Below are 22,574 nucleotides of genomic sequence, written 5' to 3'. Positions count from 1 at the left end.
GTGAGTGTGGACTAAGGAACACAGGTGTCCCCTCACCTGGGTCCAACTCAAGAAAGGCCTTTGAATCTCTCTGGGAAACAAGAGAGAGTACCTTATCCATTAGGACCACCTTAATAATTTCTTCATCACGACCCATTTAAAAATAATATTTCCATTATGACCAGTTTAAGAATTTATCAGCAAATGTAGCTATGAAGGTCCTTCCTAATAAAAAACTTTCACACCTTTAAGTGTTTAGGGGTAACATTTACATTACAAATCCTTACCTTGACTGTGTAATTTTAGCAACTTCTTTTGTTTCTTAATTTCCTGTCTCCCTGATTCCTAATTTAAGAGGTTTCCATGGTTCTCATCAATTTTTGTTTATCAGTGACTAAATTTGTTGTATGTTTTAATTGGGTTGTGAAAATAAGGTGGCATTTACGATCTTTTAATAGAATCCTGTTGTGTACACATAGGAACGTGAGCGTGTACGCCCTCAGGCTTGCACATGCGCATGTGCGCACACGCGCACACACACACACAGGGTGACACAGTTTTACAGTACCGTTGCCAAGAATAACTAATCTAGGAATAACTGCAGAATCTGATAATACAGGTGGTGTTTCTTGTTAAAATAATTTGTTTACATGAACAGACATGAATTCTTTTTAATTATAAAAGTGAACGTTAAAATTAAGCTACTGCCTTATTCCTAAATATTTCTTTTTTAACTATCAAAATCACTTTATTCTCTCTCATACGTAAGGCATTAAACCTGAGAAGATTGGGAAAAACATCGTGAATTACTCTTCACATGACTTCCTAAATAAAAATAGTTCATGGTTCAAAGTTTGAAAGGCAGTTTATCTAAAAGAAAGCTTTAAAATTACTAAAGCTAACCTTAATCAATTGCCTTAACAGGTAGTTAATCAAGCATTTAGAAGCCAGTTTCTAAATAAGTATTTCAATAGTCTTAAAAAAAAAATCAGACCTAGAAAAAGAAAATTTGGGACCCAGAAGCCATTATATTCCAATTCCCTTTAAGTAGAATAGTTTTTCTCGTTTCTGTTCTGTATGCTTTTGTTTTCTTTCTTCTCCTTTTTTTTTTTTTTTTTTTTTTGAGAGCGCTAATGTCGTAGGACTATTCTGTTTTCATGAGGAAGTCACTTGTCTCCAGTTATTGTTTCTTGGAGACATCTAACTCTTACAAAACATGCTGTGGTGTTTGAGTGGGTTTAGTTTTTTAAGAATTTTGCCCCCCAAAAAGAGCCACAGAAAACCAAAGAATACACTGTATCAATTCTCTTCTGCAATTGTTTTAGAGAAATTTGCTCTATTGTTAAAGTTGTGCTGCTTTCTATGATAACACTATCTGTTAAATGAAGCTGCCAGAATCACCATCAGCTAAACTACCAAAATGAGTCAGCTAACTTTATTTTTAACTGCTTTTTAATTGCCTGCTGAGACTATCAAGCATAATGTAAGAGGATTTTTAAAGCCTTTATAGCAATGTTTCGGTATATCAGGCCATATAAAAAGGTGCATCAATGGTTCAGAATTCTCAAGTCATTTCCATGAATTTTTCCTTTTAAAACTCAGCTGTAGGGCATGGATAAGTAATAAATCCCTGAGATTGGAGACTTTTCCTAAATTCTTGCTATGACGTTCCATGGATGTTATACATACTATCTCTGAATCCACAAAGAATCAGTTGGATTTGGGCAACCGGTGTGCAAAACATTTGAACATGAAGGAGCCATAGCAGGATTTAGAACAAATATCAGTGATTTAGAAATCATGTGTTTACCTAAGCTGAAGTCATTCGTATAGTCACAAAGACCTACCCACGAGGTTGTACCGATGTCAAAGAACAAACATTTCATCCCTGTTTCAAAGCACTTTAAGACATTATTTTAATCCTTACAATACCTCTTTGAGGTATGTAGGTGGCAAGTAATATCAAGACAAAATTTCAAAATGCAGAATAAATTGAACACTACCTAGGGAATAAAAGAACTTCAGTTGATCGTGCTTTGTTGATTTTCGGCTTTTCTTGGAAGACCCATTGGTGATTTCATTTTATCATATTTTGCAGGGAGGGCCAACATCACAGCATACTTGATAAAACAGCTACTGTGATGTAGCCACTGTGTTTCCAGAGCTTTCTACTCACACTATAGCCTTGGCTGGAGATGAGCGAGGGACACACGTTATTTGCTTTCCTATCCAGGTGGAGGCATTCTGCTCCTTTCTCCACCCTACCTCCCCAGGCCTTGTCGGTCTGTGTCTGCAACAAGAAGTAAAACATCAAATCAAGTATCAAATATACAACTGTTGAAGAAAAGAGATAATATAGTTGGATTATTATACTGATTTTACTTGACTATCATACAAAATTATGATTATCTGCTGACTCTCACCACTGGATGCACTGGCTAATTAAAACTAGGACATCTCCTGAGCATGGGAAAGCATGGAGGGGTGATTTTCCTTTCGTGATTCATTGGCAATTTAAACTGACTGAAAGGAAGGTAGCCACAGATAAGCTCTTCTGACTAAGAGCCTGTGGGTCTTCTGACTGTAGTCTGTGGGTCATAGAGGCTGCCAATAGGTCTCTGTGACGGGAAGCTGAAGACAGGAGAACACAGCCTAAACGCTTAGCTGAAGGGTGTTTTATTCATGCGTTTTATGAAAACTGGGGGCATTAAGATCGGAACCCATCCCCTTCCCAAAGTAAGTTTTTCTAAAGGTGCTTTACAAATATTCCTGATATTTTATGCTCACCTGGTGGTGGAGAGGGCACTTTCCAATTCACTTTGAGGTGGAGGAACACAAGGGTTTTGTTTGTTTTGCTCTTAATTTTGTTTACTGTCTCATGAAAGTAAACCTTATGGCTTTGATCAATACCCAGCACGTTCAGCAACAGAGCTGGATTCAGTAGTGCTGGAATAACGTAAGGTCCCTCATTTGAATTGTAAAATATATGTTCACTTGTTCTAAGCTAAATCTGAGCTTCTGAAACTCATATGAGGAATGGCTTTTAGATAAAGATCCAAAGCTAACCACTTTCTTTGGTAGGGACAGAGCTCAGTAGAGCCGGTGAACTTGGTTTGATGTGCTTTATTGAGGATAAGGAGGGCTTCGGAAAGAGTTCCCGATGAGCCGACCTTTCTGGAAGGGCAGGTTGCTCTTACTGTAGAGGTCTGAGGCTGTCTGTTCAGATAAGCAAGTGCTAATGGCTTGAAATCCCCAACGTCATTTGTGTTATACAAATGCAAACGTCAGCATTATTATTGTCATTTATATTCGATCTCTAGGCTTCTTTCATTAACATAAACTAAACTGGTTTCAGGCAGAGCTGATTGCTGACAAAGATCCCTCCATCTCCCAAAATGTTCCAATGTCAATTTTCTGGAAAAAGAACTGAATCATCAAATTAACCTCTGGTTAATTTCTAGGGCTCTAGAAAAATCCCAACATTTCACAGAGGCAGAAGGTCTGTTAACCAGGAGATGAGCTCTGTATTTTGATAACAGTAGGGTCAAGTCTGATTACAATTACATAAGCTTCTAAAGTGCAACATTAAGTAAGTTTCTTAGCTCTCTGTACCTCAGTTTCAATTTCTGTAAAATATGAATCATAATAATTCCTACATTATTGGTTGGCTTTGAGGACTGATTCAGATAATAGCTATATAGTGCTTAGTCCATAATTACTGTTGAAAAATGGTAGTTTTTATTAACACTGGGGCATAAAGAAAATGTGTACATTCTGCTTCTGAGTAAAAAGTGATTTATGGCTGAGAAATGAAAACATTTTGAAACGAGAGATATATATTTATATTTATCAATATACATATCCTCTTGTTTCAGATGATATATAAATCTGAAAAATAGGAGGGCGAGATCTCACCAAGCCTAGTCTCGGATTGTGGGAAGAGTTTTTCCAGGTTGTAATCTTCTGGAGTGCAGGCATGCAATGTAGCTGTCAAATGTTCTGTTTTCAGTTTGTTGTTCAAACACAAAATTATTTAAAGTATATAACGGCATCATATGAGACAAATCAGTTTTTTCCTCCAGCATGGTATCAGTGATCAGCTAACTGGAAGTTCCATTTTAAAATGTTAAACCTTAGAATATAGAATATTTCAATGTGTTTTAAAGGCTGTATTTACCACAAAATAAAAACCTGGTATTCCAGAGAAGTACTCACTATTCATCTATGTTTACTCTCTGGCATAGCAGACTTTGCATATGGGTGGGCTGTGTTGAGTCAGCCAAATCTGAAATTTGATAAACTCTTACCTCCTGTTTTTACACCATAACTGACACAGTCAGTGACTATACATGTCATATTAAAAACACATGTACTCTGACTATACAGTCATTACCTCTTGTTATTGATTTTTATCAACAAATGACAAGCAACATGGTTAGTTACTATAAAATGCTGTTTCTTCTTCCTTCATTCTTTCATTACTGTCGTGGACTCCCAGGGGTTTACAGTCACATTTGACGCCCTTTCTGTACTGTAATGTTATGGAAATAGGGCAATTTGATTGGAAAAAACTGATTATAGTAAAACAGCAATTAATTCTTACCACTTAACTTGAACATTCATACATGTTAGTTTTCCAAGTAAATAAGTAGAACGCCTTGTTAAACTTCCTTTCTGCCAAAAATGTACTACCATCTGTGATCTACATGGCAGCTTTTTCTTATTTAATACATATGTCCCCCCTTTTTTGGGAAGCATGTTAAGAGCTTTAATATGACATGAAACAGAAATAAAATAGTGAAAACACATTGTGTTTCAAGCATGAGTGCAAAATTCAGATTTGTGATATTCAAAGAATTTGGGATTTCATGTGCCATCCATTAATTTTTATGGCAACTCTCAGTCCTTAATGTGAGAAAAAAATTTAATTGTAATGTGCAGGCAGTTTGGAGTTTGGGAGAGTAATTTTATTGTCTCAAAGATAGTTAAAGACCTAGTGTTTAAAATAGGCTGAATTTCATTAAATAGTCTGAAAACCTCCAGTTAGAAAGGTGAAGTGAAAAGCAATGCAATACAAAGAAAGAGTTTTGGCCTGAATGCCAGGAGGTCTGAATCCTGGCCCAGCTCTTCACTAACTGTACAGCCTCGGGCAAATGACTTAACTTCTCATTGTCTGTTTTCTTACCTGTAAAACGAGGGGTTTGTGTGAGACCTGTAACGATCACCTATAAATCCATCACCCAGATGTAACCACTGCCAAAATTTTTTAGCCGACAATGGTACCTCCAACCTTTTAGATATTGTATCACCAGCATTGTTGCAATGCCATTACGTATGCTTGGTCCACTTTATTTTTTTATTATTATTTTTTTTTTCGGTATGCGGGCCTCTCACTGCCGTGGCCTCTCCCGTTGCGGAGCTCAGCCTCCGGACGCGCAGGCCCAGCGGCCATGGCTCACGGGCCCAGCGGCCATGGCTCACGGGCCCAGCCGCTCCGCGGCATATGGGATCCTCCCAGACCGGGGCACGAACCCGTATCCCCTGCATCGGCAGGCGGACTCTCAACCACTGCGCCACCAGGGAGGCCCTGGTCCACTTTATTTTAAATGACTATATATGATTCTACCTTACAGGCATTTAACCATTCTCTGTTGTTGGTCATTTAGATGATCTCCAAATACATTTTTAGTATTGTTGTAGGGACCCACAGGTAGTCTCTCACTAACACTTAAAGCAAAGGAATAGGGTTTATCGAAGCTGACACACATCTCCATAGCACAATAGAAAATGTTGGATCTCTGGTTTATGATTTGCCCAATGCCTCTCTCCAGTTACAGATGAGTAAGCATCATCTTTATTTGTGATAGACAAATAATCTGACATATCCCATGTCTTTTGTCCATTTGGAGCAAGATCATCCCAATCCCAAGGCCTGGTGGCCAGAGCTCATACTCCCAACCCCTGCAGACATTCATTTATTCAGCTTTTCTACCTCATCTTATTATTTTTCTTCAAAATGGTGACTATGATAATACATCAATTCTTTTCTGCCTTAGCATTCCTTGTATCTATCAAATACTTTTTTTGTGTAATTCCTTCAAATAAATATTGTCAATCTGCATTCCTGATTATTTAAAGAGTGACATAGTCTTAATTCTGACATCAAATATCATATAAAGGAAAATAAGCTATTTATGACCTCAAGGAATTTGCCATCAAAACAATGTACTCTGAAACAAAAAAAGAAAAACCAATGTACTGTGTGATGCATGGCACCTGGCCTGTACATAGGAGGTGCTCCACAAGTATTTGCTGAATGAATGACAAAATCCGAAGGAAATTACCCCTCGAGAAAAATAAATGGCTACTTCTGATATTGCTATAACTACCACTTAATAGGCCAGGTTTCACGACACTGGTTTAAGAAGCTGAAGCTGTGTTGTTTCATATCATTATTTTGTATGGGCAAGTTGAAGAAAGCCTGTTTTAGGTTGATAGCAATACCTCCTCATGATTTAGACAAAATATTGGAAATGGGCAGTTCTGGGGAAGGGAAGGTGGAGTATGAAGTTAAGTGCTGTGACTGAAGAATAAGCATCCAGGCTTTTTACTCATTAACTTGGACTTAAATTACCTATTTTTTGATAGGTAAGAATTTAAACCAGAGATCAGTGTGTTGGTGGTGAGGGGTAAATATAGAAATTTCTGCCTGGGAATTGATCAAAGGGAACCATCCCTCAGTCTTCCTGTCAAGGATGATGTAATAATTACCCTGAAAAGAGGCAGAGGAAAGAATACCACATTGGTTTGTGAGATGGGCTTTGTGAGGCTAAACTTCCTTTTTCATTTTAATTGTCCTTACCTGACAAAATGAAACATTTTTCTTCCCAATTTGGCCACATGAACCGATGATAATGATTCACACTTACTTACTAATCAGTGAGAATCATTAGAAAAACCCTTCTAAGCAAACAGCTACCACAAAAAAAAAAAAATACTGAAGGAGAAAAGAAATAAACCTTTTTCTCTTAAGCAGAACTAGTGCCAACCTAAATCCTTTGCCATGCTTCAAAGAAAACGTTTACATTTTTTGACTAAAAAAACCCCAAACCACTTCTTTTGTAATCTTTTTATTATCTTACTATCACTACCATTTTTTTTGTGTGTCTGCTTTTAAAAAATCTTTTAAATCAAAACTTCCAGCTCAGTGGAGTTAATCTAAGTAAAATTACTAAAATCTGTGGGATTGGCTGGAGAGAAATACACCCCAGTTTGATCGTGGTTATCGCATATTGGGATTCCAGGATATTTATAATTTTCTATCTGTGTGTTGAGAAGATTATGGATGGGAAAGCAAGAAATTGAAGCTCTAGTTCTAACAGCACCACTGTTATTTGTGTGAACTCGGGCAAATCGGTTAGCTTCTCTGTGCCTCGTTTTCCTTACCTATAAATTAAAGGGACCACCAGGATGATCTCCAGGTTTACTTTCAACTTTATCATTCTCTAGATCTAGCTGAAAAGAAAGTTCAGCTTGATACAACCCTTAGGGAGGGCAATTCGGCAGTGTCTCAAAATTACAAATGCATTTCACTGCTGACCCAGTGATCTCTTCTGGAAATTCCTCCTATAGACATGCTTGCACATATGCAAAATGAGTTATATAAGGTTATTCGCTACAGAAGGGCTTGTGACCGCTAAAGAGTAGAAACAAGCCAAATGTCCACCAGCTTGTATGAGTAGATTGATACATACCACGGTGTTTTAGGCAGCTATAAGAACCTTTAAATATATATTTTTAATTTTTTGGAACCGCGTGTCAGGGACATTGGTGCTTGTAGGTAGTCTGGGCCTGCTTCAAGTCAAAATTTCAAAAAAGACCAAACAAAAGCAAATATGTCACTTACAGAAACAATTAGGTAGGATAGCTCAGAAGATTTCAAGGATCTGGGGAGAAAGTTTGTAAGAAAACCCTCTTAACCAGATACTTTCCTCCAACTGAGGCCGTGAAAAACCGGAATTGAAATGAAGGCAAGGCCAAATTTGCAGCTGGCTTCCTTTGCCAAGAATGACCCACTAGGGCACCGCCTATTCGCAGGGTGCGGCCGTCTGAATGGGGGCTGCCCCTGCAGAGTGCAGTGGCAAAGGTTGAGGGAAGCAGTAGTTCTACATTACGGCCTTCCTTTCAGCTCGTCTGGGTTACTGAGGTCCCCAGCGGCGGGCAGAGGAGGCCCGAACAGTCCAAATTTGATAGTAAACGCAGAGACCGCAAAACGAGGGTGGGAACCAACCCTAGCTTCCATCTATCAGGCTCACAACCTCCACCCTGCCCCCTTATCACTGGGAAGCTGTTGTGATAAGCGGATTATGAAGAAATAGGAGTTTGGACGAGTGAGAATGTCAAGGAGGAATAAATCTTTCAGTCTTTTCAAACTTTTGTAAACGAGGCCTCCTTTTCTTTAGATGCCACTTTTTCAACTGAAGAACCACCTGTCAGAAAAAGGGATTTTTTTTTTGGAATTGGGAGCTGTCATTTTGGACAAGATATTTTAAACCCTATGGTCAATCTTCCATCTTAAGTGATCCCATCCCTCTGAAAGGAAATGCCTTCCATATTCCTCCTAAAAAAAAAAAAAAAAAAAAAAAAAGCAAAAGAAAACAAAACTTGACGACTGTTTCTTCTGCTCCCTGAGACACAAGGGCCATTGTCTTCTTACCTTTTGCCCCACCGATCTCTGCAGGACGTCCTGGACCTGGAGCCCAGATGGGGAAAGGTGGGGTGGGTTGATGGACGCACGGGGCAAGCGGCCTAAAGGAACACCTGGGAGTGCGGCAGGGCTGCACCCCAAGGCTTTGGTCCTCTCCCCTCTTCCATTTCCACTTCTCAACACCTCAGCACTTCCATTCTAAATAGCAAAGAAATGGCAAGCAAACAGTTAAACTTAATTAGGGTGAGTAATAAAGTGACAAGGCGCTCACTAAATGCTCCCCTCTGACCCCTTCCCCGTCGCCGCGGACTGACTCAGTGGACAGAGTCTGAGATTCCCGCCCAAGGGAAGAAGGCACGAGGATGAGAATGCCTTTGGGCCCGAGGGTGCGTGTGAGGTAGGACCATCTTCGGCCCGTGCCAAGCCCCCTTCTCTCATTTCTAGTTAAGTCAAGAATGGAATGAACCCGGCTGGTGGCTGCTGGGCTGGACAACTGGCCCCCGTCTACACCAACCGCAGAGCCTCAACCCGCGGGTGCGGACAGGTGGGTTCCCGGCGCGGAAGCTGCAGCGACTGCGTCCTCCGCGCGGACTTGACCGTCAGAGCCCCTGCCCCGGGGGGCGTGTGCGGCTCGCGCGGGGGCCGGAGGACTCGACACGTCGCAGGGAAAGGAAAACAAAACAAAACAAAAACAAAACCCACCGACTTCCCCACGTTTCTCTGCAAAGAAATCGTAGGCAGAGTCGAGAGGGGGCGATTGAGCAGAAGGCAGCGAGGCCGCCTCCGCCCGCCCGCCCACCCAGCGCCCCCGGAGCGCTGAGCGTCCCCGGCCCCCGCCCGGCCCGGCTTTGGGCCCCGAGCGGAGGTCGAGGCGAAGCGAGCGACTCGTTCCACTCGGGCTTCCCGAGTACTCTCTGCTCCTCAGTAGTAAACAAAGTGTCGCCGTCGCCTCCACGTTGGTTTTCCTCATAGCAATCAAAACACTGAGAGGGCGAGAGACTCACAGAAACACTCGAGAATTACCAGAAAATAATAACAGAGAGCTTAAAAAAAAAAGAGAGTGAGAGAGCGAGAGTGTGCGTGTATCTGTGTGTGTGTGTGTGTGTGTGAGGGAGAGAAAAACACCCCACTACCCCCCACCAACCCACTGCGGCCTCCCGGTGGAAAACCGGGCCCCGCCCAGGCCGGCGTCCACTGGCTGCCTGGGCGGAGCCGCCGCGCGCTCATTGGTCGCTCGGGCTGTCAGTCAGGGGCGGGCCGGCGCGCGCGCCGCCGCGGGCGGGGGACGGCGGCAGATCCAGTAAGTCGGGCGGCAGCGTAGTTGCTGCAGCTGCCGCCGTCACCGCCACATTCAACAGGCAGCAGCGCCACGGTCGCGCAGCCCGGGAGAGTGAACGGTCCGCGGCGTCCGTCCGTCCTTCGTTCCGCGGGCCGTGTCAGCAGGAGCGCGACGCCGGCGCTGCCGGGGCCCGGCGACTCTGGCCTGCCGTCCCGTCCGTGCAGCGGACCCGGAGGAGCCTAGATGTTGATGGACCTGTGAAGTTAAGTTCTGGGCTCGCGCTTCCACTCTGCCGCCGCGCCTTCCTCCGGGTTTCCGTCCGCTCGCGGCACCGACATCAACCCCCGCCCGCCCCCCGCCCCCGGCCCCGGCAAATCTCGGACCGGCTCTTCTCGCTGTCTCCCCTCGGCCCCCGGTGCTGCGCTCTCTCACTTCTTGGCAGTCCCGCGGCTGGGGGAGGGGCGGGGGTCACCATGGCCGAAGCGCCCCAGGTGGTGGAGATCGACCCGGACTTCGAGCCGCTGCCCAGGCCGCGCTCGTGCACCTGGCCGCTACCCAGGCCGGAGTTTAGCCAGTCCAACTCGGCCACCTCCAGCCCGGCGCCGTCGGGCGGCGCGGCCGCGAACCCCGACGCCGCCGCGGGCCTGCCCTCGGCCTCGGCGGCCGCTGTCAGCGCCGACTTCATGAGCAACCTGAGCCTGCTGGAGGAGAGCGGGGACTTCCAGCAGGCGCCCGGCTCCGTGGCGGCGGCGGCGGCGGCAGCCGCGGTGGCGGCGGCGGCGGCCGCAGCTGCCGCCACCGGGGGGCTGTGCGGGGACTTCCAGGGCCCGGAGGCGGGCTGCCTGCACCCGGCGCCGCCGCAGCCCCCGCCGCCCGGGCCGCTGTCGCAGCACCCGCCCGTGCCCCCCGCCGCCGCCGCCGGACCGCTAGCGGGGCAGCCGCGCAAGAGCAGCTCGTCCCGCCGCAACGCCTGGGGCAACCTGTCCTACGCCGACCTCATCACTAAGGCCATCGAGAGCTCGGCCGAGAAGCGGCTCACGTTGTCGCAGATTTATGAGTGGATGGTCAAGAGCGTGCCCTACTTCAAGGATAAGGGCGACAGCAACAGCTCGGCTGGCTGGAAGGTGAGTGGCCTCGGGGCTAACGGCCGGAGCGGGAGGGGGGCTCGGGCAGCCTGCCTGCCTCCTCCTGAGGTCGCGGTGGGGCAGATGAGGGGGCGGCTGGGCAAGTTTGCTTGGCCTGAAAGTGCAGAGCACGCGGTCAGTGCGTGAAGGGAGCGGGCGAGAAGCGGCAGGGGTGGGTCGTGGGCTTGCCCCGGACCCGTCGGGGGACCGGAATAAGTGTCTCTGCGCGCGCTCTAGTGAGAGTTGGAGCGGGACGGGGAAGGGGCTCGTTGAGACCTAAGGGAGTGAAAAAAGTACGCCAAGAAGTGGACCTCTGAGCGGGCAGAAAAGTTCGCTAGTGGAAGGAAAGGGGGTTTCACTGGGAGCTGCTCCGCCACGGCCCGCGCGGACTCGTGCAGCTGCTGCTTTTCTTCCAGGACCTCGGGGGTGAGGGCGGCTCTCCTTCGCCCCCGCGGCGCGCGTCCTCCTAGCCCCGGGACGCCCCGCGGAGCCGTTTCCGCCGCGCTGGGCTGGGGAGAGCGCGGCGAGGGGCCTCGGAGCCCCGCCGCCGGGGGACGGGGCTGCAGGTGGAGGGGACAGGCAGGGCGCGAGCCGGGAGGCCCGTCGGGGATGGCCGCGCAGATTTTGGAGGCCGGTGTGCATTTTGTTTTGTTTTGATTTTATTCGAAGTGGCCTCTAGTGCGGGGGGACGGGAGCGCCCATCCCGAGGTAGCGCCTCCGACACGTGCGAAGGGACGGCCACCGCCTGCGGAGCGCCGGCGCCCGGCCGCGCGGGGCGAGCTAAAGTTCAAGTGTGACCCTCGGCGGGGGCGGGAGCTGGCGACGGCGAGGGAGGGGCAGCGGGCGCAGGAAGCGAGTGCCTTTAAAGGGCCAGCGCGCCCTGGCCTTGCGTGCCTCCGGGCCCTGCCGCGGCGCCGCGCGGCCAGTTATTAATCTGCGCCGGGAGGTACCCCCAAACTTGGCCTCGCCCAAGGTTCAAGGTCTTTAATTAGGCGAGGAGAGGACCCCCCCCCGGATGACCAGGGCCGGGGGCGTGTATATTCTCTTGCTTTGCCACCTCAGTGCCATCGAGCACGGAGGTACGGATCCGAGGGGCAAGGCGGGGTGCTTTGACACTAGTGTTTTGGGGGAGTTGGAGTGGAGGTTCGAATCTAGGGAACCGTAGGGAACTCCTGCCTGCAAGGAGGCCTGTAGAGGAGGTGCCTCGCCCTTTTTGCCTTTCTGAGAGAGAGAGAGAGACAGACCCGAGGAGAGACTCTGTGTGGGCAGGCACGTCCCTACCCCGAGGTGGAGAAGGCCCTGGGGCCCTCGGGAGGTCAGGCTCGGGGCTGGGGGTGCGGAGGCTTACGGGCCGTGCGTTCGCACTGCGGCTGCCAGAAGCTGCCAGTTTCTCACTGTCACAGGTGGAAGGATCGATGCGAAGGTTCTCTAGTTGAGCTAAACTCCTTCCTTACCCCTCATCTGGACTGTACAGCATAATCCAGATTTTCCTTTGCTGCGCACTTGTTACACCAAGGTGGTTTTACATACACTGTCATCTTTGTGGTTAATGTGTGTAAAAACGGTTAAGTTAATCACATCGTATTAAAGTTCCTGGAGAAGGAGGCAGGATCTTATTTTTTCCAAAGTGTATTTTAGAGTAAAGGCATCACTTATAACCTCATTACTAGGCATTACATGCAATTTTACCAAGTGCTTCAAAAAGGTAAAGTGCCTCCTTACTTTAAGCTAGGTATATACTCTTTTAAGTCAGAAAATCGGGGTTGCCTGCCAAATCCAATTTTACTTTAACATTTGAATTTAAGTACTTGACTAACTTGTTTATTTATCAATCCTACTTGAGCTGTTACAAAGCATTTGCTGTTAAAAAAACACTTTTTTGTTGTTGTTGGGCATTCAAAGTACAGTATGTACTTACACCTTTTCTCATGTCCTTGGAAATGGATACAGCCTGCTTCAGCTTGCTGGAGTGGCTTTCTTTAAAGATAGGGAAAGGCAGAGTTTGGGGATTATTTTTAGTTTTGCCTCTCAAATGGCCTTAAGTCAAGGTATTCTTAAACTATTGTAGGAATATAACTTAAACGTTTAAGCTTTAGTGCTTTTTATAAAGATAGATTTTAAGGCCAAATTCCCCCCCCACGCCGGCCATTTTTATTAGGTTCTTTACCTGTTCTAATTTTTTCCCCAAATGCAATTGTAATTTTTTTAAAAAAAATTACTGGTCAGAGCTAGAAGATCTATTAAATGTTAGTGAGAATTGTCTGTCCAGAATTGGAGGCCAGATAGCAGCTCCCAGTGGAAACCTAGTGGAGCTTTGGGAGAGAGCAGGCTGCCATTCTCAAGTGAGGAAATGTTTCAGGTGCAATCAGAGTCAGTTGGTGCAAGTCAGATTACAGCAAGCGCATTTTCACTTTGAGTAAAAGGGTATTTTAAGAAGAAAAGAAACAACCTGAAGTGTTTCTAACTCATAGCTAGTCTTCTGGTTGGAGTTTTCATAAAAATGAGTTACTTGTTAAAACGAAGTTTCACTCTCAGATCTGAAAAACTTGCTTGTTTTAAACATTCATAAGAAGGAGAAATTTTACTATGACTTTTAGCTTAAAAAAAATTCAGTTCTAAAATGCAAATCGACCAAAACTTAACTGTTTGAGGACTGAGGAGAGGCTGCTTTGGAACTAAATTATTTCCTGTGATTTACTACAGGGAATTAGACTGAATCTTTAAGTAAATATAGTTTCTTGTGCTTTACTTCCTGGGGCCTGCCTGAGAATTTGAAAGTCATTTGCATGGGACAAAATAGTTGGAAAGCTGTTAAAAAGTTCAAAACCTTTTAGTTCCTTCAACACTGGTAGTATTTGTGGAGTATGCATTTTGTATTTGTAGGAATGGTATGTTAAATCTGCTTTACAGTTGGTTAGAACTGTCATAAGGTTACACACAAAGTGGAAGCTGAGACTTTTGGAAATCCCGGGATCTTTTAAACCATGTACAGTACTTATACATAGTGAAACTTCATTTCCGTGACCTGTTATTTTTCCCCCCCCTGTACAGAAAGCTTTCTAGAGCTTGGGAAGTAATATTGTGAGCTCTGGCTCTGTGTTTTGTGTTTTTGTTTTTTTTAATAGTTGTTTTGAGTTGACTCTTGTTTTTTGCTTCGAAATTATTTGGAACACAATGTAGATTAAAAGAATGCTTCAACAGTAAGACTTAACACTTGTTAAAATTTTAAATTGTTTTATTATGAGATATCACAGATATTCTTTATTTTGGAATAAGGTTTCTTTAATTTGGTCTGTGAACTGAGAGTGCATTTCCTCGTATTTAAAAATTCATATCTATTCTATTATTAGGGTTTGCAACCTGCAGGTGAGTAATTTAGCCACAGAGGTTCCATGGCAGGGATGATGGCTGCTTTCTTGCTGCACTGTCCCGTTTGACAGAGTCCTGGTGAGGATTACTGAAATCACCTTACAGAAAACCTTTTTTACAGTTGGGTGAAAATGTCAATATGTGTATTTGGGGAAAGGAGCATGAGGAAAGAGAATTGGGAAAGGACATAATACAGCGAAGTATGCTCTAAGGCTGAAAGTTATGTGGGACTGATGTGACCATGTCTCATGCCTGAGATATTTTGTTCAGAAATTCCCAAATCGTTGTCAAATATGAATACCTTAATTGCTCCTCATAAGAACTTTATTTTTATTTTACTTTCGGTCTTGTGGCACATCCTTGGGGAGATGTGGCAGGAGGGGTGGCTTCTATTTTTGAATGATACTCAGCTTTGTTTTTCTTTTTTTAAAGTGGCAGACATTTGAATACTGGAAAGAAGGCATTTTTAATTCTCATGTAAACTTCAAAAAAGGTTAAAGTTTGTTGAGACACCCCCTTCCCCCCATTACTGAAAGGCCATGACGTTGGCAATGGACACAAATATCGCCAGCTATCATGAGCTGCACAGGGGTCTTCTAAGTGGATGTATGAAATGGGGAGGGAGGAGCGAATACTCAGTGGTTGGTTAGAATCCCTAATAGGGTGCCAACTTTTTGCTCGCCCTTTCGCTGTAACCTCTTCATCCAAGCTTCTAAACTGCAATTCTGTGTGACTTCCTAAGAGAACATCTGTCGGTATTGGCCTGGAATTTCTTTGGGAAGCCCTAACTATTTGCATTTTTCTGGAACGCTCTGCCCTTGGAAACTACCCAGTACCCTGGCATCATGGGAATTGACTGCCAGTTTTTTTTGTCTTTGTGTGCCATCACTTTGGGGCTTCCTGGAATCCTCTCAGAAAGACAGTGTAAACCCCATGGTGATGCGAGAGAGCAAAGGAGTTTGCAGTTGTGCTCTGCATGGAATGAGCAGAGTGGGTTCAGCCCTGCTTCTCTGCACCTCAGGACTTGCCTTGGCCTTCATAGTAACAAGTTGCAGAGACTTGCCCCCGCGCCTTGGGTCAGATGACCACCTTTTCTTGGTGCACACAAAATTCTGAAGTTGATGCAGTTGTTCCTCAGTTGTGAACCAGAGAAGACCAGATGAACTTGAAAGTGTTTATTTTGGTGTCTGAGGGGTAAAGGCTTGTATTCCAACGGATACGCTGTATGCGAACGTACAGTGTATTCATACAATGCCCAGTAAGGTGTAGGAGGAGTCCCCCTTTTTGCTAATTCCTGATAAGGACCAACAACACTCAAGTCAGTGGCACAGAACTTCTTTACAGAGTATTACTACTTTTTTTTTTTTATTGGGGTCTTCTATAGAGCATAAGAAACATGCCAATGAATAATTGAACATTATTGATTTCATATGGTTCAACCTTTAAGGAGAACTTTTTTTTCACTGGCATCCCAGTTTACTCCACTCAGTCTGCCTATGGTTTATTGACTTGTGGGTTAAGCAGTGCAAATAATGAATCTTGCCTTCCTTACCCCTTCCCCCCTGGCTCTTTTATCCGTCCTCATACAGCTTTGATATAACCAAAAGAAAAGAAAAGAAAAGCAAGCTAGTTTTGATATTGGGCCACGTAACATTGAAAAGCTAGATCTGCAACATTTTTCAGTTTATTTAGTGAATTTTCACCTTAAAGCATTACTTAAATAAGGACATAAATTCAACTTGTGTCCTTTTTTTCAGGCCACATACCTTATAGAAAAAAAAAATGACAGAGCTGCGTGATGAGCTTCTGTAGCCCCCATGTCTGGGTTTCTGATGATTGCCGAAGCTGCACTCTTTATGGTCTAAGTTCTTCTCTTTTCTCAGTTCTCCCTTGACCTCTCTGTAGAAATCCTTTCTTACCTTGGGCTCAGTTACATTGTACTGTCCTGATCCTTGCCCGCATTCTGGCTTCTCCTCCAGTTGGTTCATTTTTCCTTCTATGCTCAATTGTAAGTATGCCTAGGACTAGGTGTAGACTTATTTTGATTCTTTCCTAGATAACTTACCCCTTTATTGTCCAAGTCTCCAATTAACTTAAGGCCATAAATGTCCCACTTTCACCTCCAATTCGACATGTCTAAACCCAAGCATACTATATTTCCTATTCCTCTCAGATGAGGTTCCCATCTTGAGTTCCCTGATTTGGTTAATGGTCTTTAGCCCTTTCCCTCATTTTCACTCCTGGATGTCCTCTTCAGCACTTTCTTCTCATGGTGTTAGTGTCCCCAAGTCTGTTAGCTCTTCTTTCTCAGGGTCTCTTGAGACTTTCACTTCCCAGCTTCTAACCACTTCCCGGGTTAACTCTTATATCAGTCCCAGTCCATCCTATCCCCAGGACTTGGAGCATCCTGTGCGTCTACTGGAGCTTCCACAGATTTTCCTTAGTCTGCAAGGTTCAAGTAAGTTCCATCAACTTTCAACCTTGGCTTGTGTCTGAAGGCATTTTCGATTCTCTGAGTGAATGCCCGGTAACCTCTTAATTCCTGCTGCTGCGTACTTTTTTTTTTTTTTTTTTTTTTGCGGTACGTGGGCCTCTCACTGTTGTGGCCTCTCCCGTTGCGGAGCACAGGCTCCGGACGCGCAGGCTCAGAGGCCATGGCTCACGGGCCCAGCCGCTCTGCGGCATGTGGGATCTTCCCAGACCGGGGCACGAACCAGTGTCCCCTGCATCGGCAGGCGGACTCTCAACCACTGCGCCACCAGGGAAGCCCAAGCCCTGCGTATTTTAATTTAACTTTAACATCTGCATGTTTTTGGCAGATCAGTTTTATTGTAAATACATGGGTGGAAAAAATGTTTTCTTGAAACATGGATCTTTTATGTTTCAGCTTCCTCTGTGTTCAAGATGCTTACATTCTGACATAGGGAATATAGCCAATATTTTATAATAACTATAAATGGAGTATAACCTTTAAAAATTGTGAATCACTGTATTGTATGCCTGTAGGTTATAACTTACATGATATTGTACATCAATTATACTTCAGTAAAAAAGATCACATTCTGTAATACTTGAGGATAATTTTATTAGTAGTATTACTAAAGAACAGTGATTATTTTCAGTCTATAGTCAAAGTATTTCCTTCCCATTTGTTGAATGATTATTGTGTGTAAGTAGTATTAGATGCATTTGAATGATAGAAAAATGATTCAAGTGTGGATCCTGTAGGGAGATTAGATGTGACACATAGTAACTATGATACATGGTAGCATGGTTAAGTGCCTTCGAGAAAAATGGAGTTCTGGGTTGGCCATTTAGGTGGGCCTTGAAAATGGGATGTTATTCTCCCAGGATTTCATTATAAAATATTTCAAACGTTCAGCAGAGTTGGAAGAATTCTCACCTGAACACCCATATACCTACCACTTAGTTTCTACTTCTGTCATTTTATTATACTTGCTTTATCATATGTTTAGCCATTGGCACATCCATCTTCCCATCAATACCCTTAGTTTTTAAAATTTATTTTTGGAATGATGGAATGACATTCATAAAGGCATGAAAATAGGGGAAACAGTTTCTCTGAGTGATGGATGTATGCAACACACAGGTTTGAAAAGTGTAGGAAGGAGAGTTTCTATTGTCAGACTGAACTTGGACTTTATATACATTATGAAAATAAAATTATGTTATAGACCAAGTTTTTCTATGAGATTGTATGTTTGTTTTTGTAATATAAGAAATTATGAAAATAGGATTATATTTTTAGTTTTTTAAATGCAGTTTCTCAGAAACGTGTTCATGTGTAAAATATAGAGCATGGAATGCAGTGTAAAGACAATGTGCTGCATTTGATTTAAAACTGATACACAGAATTTGGTAATGCAGGGAACAGATTATGTAATTGACAACGCGACTAGTAGACATTTATAAAATGTTTAGATTTTTGCTTGGTCTGTTCCTTAAAATCAACTTTCACACCCGGTGTCCTGGGGGCAGAGTGATTCAAACAAAGAAGGATCACTATTGATCGCAATTCTTACTGGTTTTTTTTAAGTGAGAAATCTTGAAGTTGAAGTTAGCAACCTTTAAATATACTTAGGGCAATTATGAGTGAAAGTTATATTGACTTGAAAAGATGCTTTACAATTTAAATGTCAGTTCTCATGTTGTATTAGCTAAATATTAGATATCCTTGATAGCTTTCTCATTGTATTATATCTTTACCCACTAACCCAAGTACAGGATGAAGAAGGTTATAATGAGATGTTTCAACAGATCCAGAGGAGGTTAAATTTGGATAGGCTAAACCCAAAATTGATGCCAAGCAGATAGACATAACTGCATGTATTCAGAATACTTGGAATGAGTCGGATTAGCTTTCGGTGAACTAAAAGGTTTAAACAAAAAACTCCACTGTGGCACATCAAAAGGCAGAAATACAGATTTATTAAAACTTATTAGCCATTTTAGAAATGACGGGTGTTGAAGAAATGTAGGAAGCTATTTTACTAGTGTAAATAGTAAAATAGTAGCAGATAGCACTTTTTTCAAAAGATACCCTGCTGTGGGGAGGGGGACAGTGAAGCAAAAATAGACTGCAAAACTCACCACTGTGAGGTTTTGTTAAATGAGTAAGTTACCTTCCATATGGATGAAACGGCTTTCAAAGCATGCCAGGCCATCACAGTTGTGTGACTGCTAATGATGTCAGGGTAAACTAGTCAAACGCAGGTAGGAAACAATATGGCACTGGCCAATCTAATTTTTTCCCGCTATTAATGTTTGTAGATTGAGTGAGGGTCAAAATTGCGGGCTGTGCCTTTGGTCTTTTCATTCCATAAGTAGAGAGAGATGTAAAACATCTTCATTCTTCAACGTGAGGGGTTTTACCTCCCTCTGGGAGGAAGTCAGAAGCAGTGTAGAGATGTGTGGGAGGATAGGTCATTTCTTCCGAGGTAGCCCCATTCCTGCTGACACTAAGTCATATGAGTTCTTTAACTCTTAGTGATCGTGGGTGGCACTATCGTCTTTTGAGAAGAGAATGTCACCTCTGAAGCATGTGGCCCACTGGTCTATACTGTGCACCTGTGACCTGGGCTGTGCTCTTACCTGCAACAAGCCCTGCCCCTCTTATTTACACCCCTGCTAGCCACACGCATGGAAATCCCAAGGCTGCCACCTTGTTTGATTGTGACTTGGTTCTGAAAATCTCGGTGTAGATCTTTGACCTAAAAAGAAAATCTTTTTCTGCCTTGATTAATTTTCCCCCTAGATGATATTTGTGTTAATTACAGTGTCATTCTTTGTGTGGCTTAAGTTACAGAGCTGATCCTAATACTAAACTCCATGACCTTAACAGCTCTGGAGATGCTGCCCAGCTCACCTGATTAAAAGCAAAACTGTAACGTGAGAGAGGGTGGGAAGAGCCAGTGACCTGTGTCCATTTGTTTTTCCTCTGTTTAAGTCAAACAGATATTTCTCAGTTGCCTTTCCTCCCAAATCTAGAAAATGGGTCATGGTTTTGTGAATCTCTCCTTTTGTTATATTAGAGATTTGCTAAGAATCAGGGTTGAGAAAAAATGTTTTTCTGTTTACAGCCATGATCCCGAAGTTGTTACACAGCTGCCTTTGCACTGCTAGTGAGGGGCCTGGTTTGCTGAGTTAAAACTTTGAAAGTAGCTAAAGGAACCTGGCTTCAGGAAGGGGGAGGGGACCTCAGTGGTTGCGTTTTGTACCTGCAGTAAAAAAGTCTCAAAGAGCATGATTAGCCCCCTCAGTCTTATTTGGACTCAAGCCAAGAGAGAGGCCTAGTGAAGGAAGGAGGGAGAGGAGAACCAGTTTGGGTTTTGTGGGAAGGTCTGGAGGCACTTAGCACCTTCTAGCACTGCCCCCCACCCCCAAATCAGTTTTTCTATTTTAGTTAGAAAGTTAGTGCTTTTCCTCCACTAGTATCATGTCTCAGAAGCCCACCATGCAGGTGGCTTGAGGGGAGACCCATCTTGTCCGAGTTGAAAATGCCTGCACACAGAATTGGGGGTGGGGGCGGTATCTTTGCAGTGGTGTTTGAGGGTAAGAGTGAAAAGGGTCTGTCTGAAAAGAAATGCATTTGAATTTCAAGTCCAATTTGGAGAGATAAATTATGATTGAGTTACATAATTCCTAGACTTGTAAATATTGTGTATCCTTCAAAGCTTGAAAACAAAATAACCACATAAATATCTGGAAATGGTCTATATAAGTAAATATATCATACCTCAGACAGTTTGGTTGCTTGGAAGCTAGGTCAAAGGAAATGGTTTGCATACGGTTTAGCTAGAAGCTCTTATTTTGGCAGATTCTTGAGGCAGTGTACTTTACTGTACTGCTATTTTGACATGAACTTTTTCACTTGTTAAGTGTAGGGTTGCATCAAGATAGGTGCATTGGAGATGTAGCTTCTTTATTCTGTGATGCTTAATTTGCGGAATCATCAATTTGTCACACCAGTGAGTGTTCCTTGTCAAGTTTCAGCCCGCCAAACTGTGATTTGAATACTGGAGAAACCCAGCTACCTTAAGGCAGGCGTTACATCCCCTGTCTGTTCTGCAGGGCCAGCTCTGAAGGGGTCGGAGGGGAGGTAGTTGCCGAGGGGAACTTGTTGAACTTGTAAATATCAACGGAGGTTGTTTGTGTACCTGGTACCTCACTGGTTTGGTTGCATCTCTCTAAATTTGAATGTAAACGTATTTTCTCTGGATGGATGGGTAGATATGCATGCCATCATGAAATTTACATGCAATGAATGTGAAAGCTTCCTGTGGACCATCCTACTGAGAGACCTTTTTGTAATCTGTGTGACTGTATTGGTCTCTCTCCTTCAGCCTTTTGGAATTTAACTTTCTCTTTAGTGGCCCATTATGACATTTGCATACATTGAATGTGAAAGATTCCTCCTATACGCTCACTCTCTTCTGTTACCTGTGTGCCCAGAGGATTTCTTGACCCTTTTAGAATTCATGAAATAGAATTACTTATGGAGGGCTTGGATTTATATTTACTGTATACATTTGCGTTAACGTGCAGCCTTTCAGATTGTGATCTAATACTGATTTTAAACACAGTATTTGATGGCTTTACATTTTAGAAGAGGTCACCATAATGGTTTTTATTGCTGTTTTTGTTATCTTCTGAAATACGTGGGATAATTTAAAACGTAATGCTAAAGAAATTTTTTTAGGGTTAAAAATTCCTATAATTAGGCATGTTTTGATGCGATTTACATCCTCTTTTTTGCTTCTGTAGTGGATACTTCCCCAGCTGTGACCGCATTGCTCTGTAGTAGTCCTGTATTATTATATTCCAGTATTTCTGAGGTGCTTCCTTAAGGTGCTTTATGTTTCTTGAAATGCCATTTTGACGCCTTTGATAATTATAGAGAACATATTTTTAAAAAGCAGAAGTCACATTAAAATTTTGTAAGAATGATTGTCAAAAGCTTCAAGAATTACTCTCCCCACACTTGAGTGTTTAGGCGGGTCCTTGTGTTGGAGGACTAGGGCCCCCCCCCAACTGTCTCACCAGCCTTTCAGAGATGCTTTCAGAGACTGCCCTTCTTCACGATCTTTTTAGCCTGAATTTCTCACTGTGGTGTCTAACTCAGAAGTAAATATCCTTGAAGTGATCTGTTCAGCCTAGTTGTTACAAGCCATTTAGTGAGTAGCTTGAATATTAAAGTTTGTGCCATTGCATTCCTTAGTGTGACTGCTTTATTTTGAGCTAAAGGGTGGATAGAGAATAAAATGGAGAGAATATTGATACTGATACAACCCATATTTACGCGGCGTGTTTTTTCTCCACGAACAATGGGAGGGTGCATGTTTGAAGTCAGTCAGTTTCAGAATTTACCTTTCGATTGCATGCCTTATAAATTGTATTTCTAAGAAAAAAATTAAAAATACTGGTTATTGTGCTGTGTGCGCCCGTTGAATAGTGTAAATGATCTTGGGTTATACCGCATGCTGAATGTATTCCTAGAAGGAATTCCTGCTTAATTTCCTTTGTGATGAAATGATGGAGACATTTTACTCAAAGACAAGCTGTTGATGGCTATGTTCTTAGACTAACCGTTATTTCC

At 43.6% G+C, this 22,574-nt stretch overlaps 1 protein-coding gene and 1 long non-coding RNA gene across 2 annotated transcripts in view; one reads left to right on the top strand and one right to left on the bottom strand.

The window, feature by feature from the left end:
• Positions 1 to 1,939: 1,939 nt before the first annotated feature.
• LOC132477788 (uncharacterized) lies at positions 1,940 to 9,470 on the bottom strand. The gene is made up of 3 exons (XR_009530316.1): positions 9,389 to 9,470; positions 8,696 to 8,884; positions 1,940 to 2,269 (listed from the first exon to the last, which is right to left on the bottom strand). It is a non-coding gene; the product is annotated as an uncharacterized LOC132477788 (long non-coding RNA).
• Positions 9,471 to 9,995: 525 nt separating this feature from the next.
• FOXO1 (forkhead box O1) overlaps positions 9,996 to 22,574 on the top strand; it is a 92,762-nt gene continuing 80,183 nt past the window's right edge. The window contains exon 1 of the mRNA XM_060080021.1: positions 9,996 to 11,089. Coding sequence (XP_059936004.1) covers positions 10,439 to 11,089 — 651 coding nt within the window. The 5' untranslated portion in view covers positions 9,996 to 10,438. The remainder of the gene's footprint in view (positions 11,090 to 22,574) is intronic.

This window comes from Mesoplodon densirostris, chromosome 17 (genome assembly GCF_025265405.1).
Source record: "Mesoplodon densirostris isolate mMesDen1 chromosome 17, mMesDen1 primary haplotype, whole genome shotgun sequence".
Taxonomy (NCBI): domain Eukaryota; kingdom Metazoa; phylum Chordata; class Mammalia; order Artiodactyla; family Ziphiidae; genus Mesoplodon; species Mesoplodon densirostris.
This window is presented reverse-complemented; position numbering and strand designations above follow the sequence as displayed.